Source organism: Chrysochloris asiatica, unplaced genomic scaffold (genome assembly GCF_000296735.1).
Source record: "Chrysochloris asiatica unplaced genomic scaffold, ChrAsi1.0 scaffold00078, whole genome shotgun sequence".
Taxonomy (NCBI): domain Eukaryota; kingdom Metazoa; phylum Chordata; class Mammalia; order Afrosoricida; family Chrysochloridae; genus Chrysochloris; species Chrysochloris asiatica.
Window position 1 is genome coordinate 1,271,727 of NW_006408596.1, and position 2,607 is coordinate 1,274,333.

The 2,607-nt window shown below is 42.5% G+C and overlaps 1 protein-coding gene across 1 annotated transcript in view; it reads right to left on the reverse strand.

Moving 5' to 3' along the window:
• The window catches only part of TCTN2 (tectonic family member 2), a 48,129-nt gene that overhangs the window by 24,354 nt on the left and 21,168 nt on the right, over nt 1-2,607 (reverse strand). The window contains exon 11 of the mRNA XM_006865477.1: nt 2,247-2,324. Coding sequence (XP_006865539.1) covers nt 2,247-2,324 — 78 coding nt within the window. The remainder of the gene's footprint in view (nt 1-2,246; nt 2,325-2,607) is intronic.

Here is a 2,607-nt window from a genome sequence, read left to right on the forward strand (position 1 = left end):
AAGAAGTGACTGGCTTACAAGCTTTCGAGAGGGAGCCAAGATCCAGAGGGCACAGAGGAAGGTAGAATCTCCACTGAGTAGTATCCAATCTGTCTGGGCGGGGCTGATGAAAGGAGATGGGGAGAAGTCCCTATGATACAATAGTGAATAACTGTTATCAGGACTGACTGTGAGGGTTGGAAATGTAAAGGTAGACGTTTTGTAGCAAAAGCAGGGGTTTGACTGATTCTGCAGTCTAGGAGCAGAGGTGCCTGGGACCATCAAGGAAGAAGAGTGCAGTGCGGGACCCTACCCAGAGAAGCAGTGACACCAGAGATGGAGGCAGAGATGATGACATGGAGAGATGGAGCAGCTGGGGACTCTGGACCCAGACATGGAGAGGGGCTGTGTGCTGACAACCGGGGGGCAAGCTTGCAGGGTATATATATATCCTTTGGTTGGTTGATGATGCATGGAGGTGATTGTAACCATGGCAATGAAACGATATACAATAGGATGAATGTGAAGCTAATGTTCGCCCATGTAAACTATCACATAAATCACAATAAACATTTAATAAATAAACCTTAAAAAAAAAAAAACAACCAAGATCAGATTCATAGACACTGTTAATAAATGACAGTAATAATGAAAAGTTAATAAATATACAGATTTGACTTCAGAACCAACTTATGACAGAGTCATCAGAACAGAACCCCATCGGGATTACCTGTATATATTAGAAAACCCAGTACAGGACCGCTTTGAGTTGGAACCAACTCAATGACACTGAGCAACAACAACAATGCACACCCATAATAATTAAGAATAGTTCAAAAGGAAGAGGGAAAGTTCTAGAAACTGTTCATCTGTAAGTCTTTCATCCAATAAATATTTACTAAACACCTACTAGATCCTAAATGCCTAAGAGCAACATATGCAATTTTTAAATATTACACTGTAGAATCTTTTTAAAGTTTTTTTTTTTTTTCTAGCTTGTTGTTGTTAAGTGCCATTAAGTCGGTTCCAACTCATGCTGATCCTGTATTGGGTTTCCAAGGAGTGGCTGATGACCCTGCAGTCCAGCACATGGCCTACAGTGCCACATTTTAAAAAGGGAAAAGCAATCGGGTAAAATTCATTTCAATTACATATTTTATTTAAACCACTGAGGGTTAGGGCATTGGGCTGCTAACTGCACAGTTGGCAATTCAAACCCACAAACAGTTCTGTGGGAGAAACAATGAGGTGGTCTGCTCACACACACAAAAACAATAGAGGGTCGGTACATGCTGGACAAGAAAATGGCAGGGAGTTCATTTTGTTCCAAATGATATCATATCCACGAAAGACACTGGCCACACTTCAAGGCTCAGTAGTCACCTGTGGTCCTTCAGGACTGTTTTAGGCACTGGGAGTGCGGCAGCGAACGGTATCGACAATACACAAACAACAATAAACCACACGGTGATGTGTGTGCACCGAGGATGTCACTCACCAAGCGTAACCTCATCTGAAGCTTAGTATTTCTTTTGAGGGGCAGATATTCTCATTTTGTTTACACTTGTAAAACTTACAAGCACTATATTACCACATATGCCTATTAATGAAGCGTCTGGTAACCTCGTGAGTTATGAGCTGGGTTGCTAACCATAGGGTCAGCAGTTCAAATCCACCAGTGCTCTGAGGGAGAAAGATGAGGTTTCTGCTCCCATAAAGAGTTACAGCCTCAGAAAGCCTGTATAGGAACCGACTCAATGGCACACACCACCACTACCCCACCTATTAACAGTAAGGGATGCTGGGAATAAACCATGTTTGAATAATGCTGTCATTTGCTGTGGAATTGGTTCTGACTCATGGTGCCCCTGTGTCTGCAGAGTGGAAATGTCACAGCCTTATCAAAGCTGGGAGGTTTCAGAACGATTCACAGGCCTGTCTTCTGAGAGCCTATTAGTTCTCAAAAAATTCACGTTGTCAACACTTTAAAGCTCTTTCTGTCTCTCTCTTTAGAAAGACCAGAAGCTAAAGAGAAAGAATGTTTTGTATTCAAAACTTATTATTTGTTCCTATACAATGCAGCATCGTCAAAACATATTAAGTAGGCACCCAAAACAGAGAACAGTGCTCCCAAAGACAAATCCAATAAAAGCCAGTCACGCACCAAACCGAGGAGAATGACATGTAACCACTGTGAACAGTACACGGGTGCTCAACTACTAAAACACGTTCACACAAGATCACTCACAGCTACACAGCCATCTTACCTGGATTGCCAGACAATTCCTTGCCATTGTCACTGTTATAGCTTATGAATTTTACTGTAAATCTCTGTGTCATTATTCCTAAGGGGGAAAAAACAAACAAAAATATATATACACTCTGATAGTGTAGTGGTTACGAATCGGGCTGTGAACCTCAAGGTCTGCAGTTCGCAACTACCAGCTGTTCTGCAGGAGAAAGATGAGGCTTTCTGCTCCCATAAAGATTTATAGCCTTGGAAAACCTATATAGGGTCACTATAAGTAGGAACCAAGGAGCTCTGGTAGCGTAGTGGTTACGAATCGGGCTGCGAACCTTAAGGTCAGTGGTTCGAAACTACCAGCCGCTCCGCGGGAGAAAGATGAG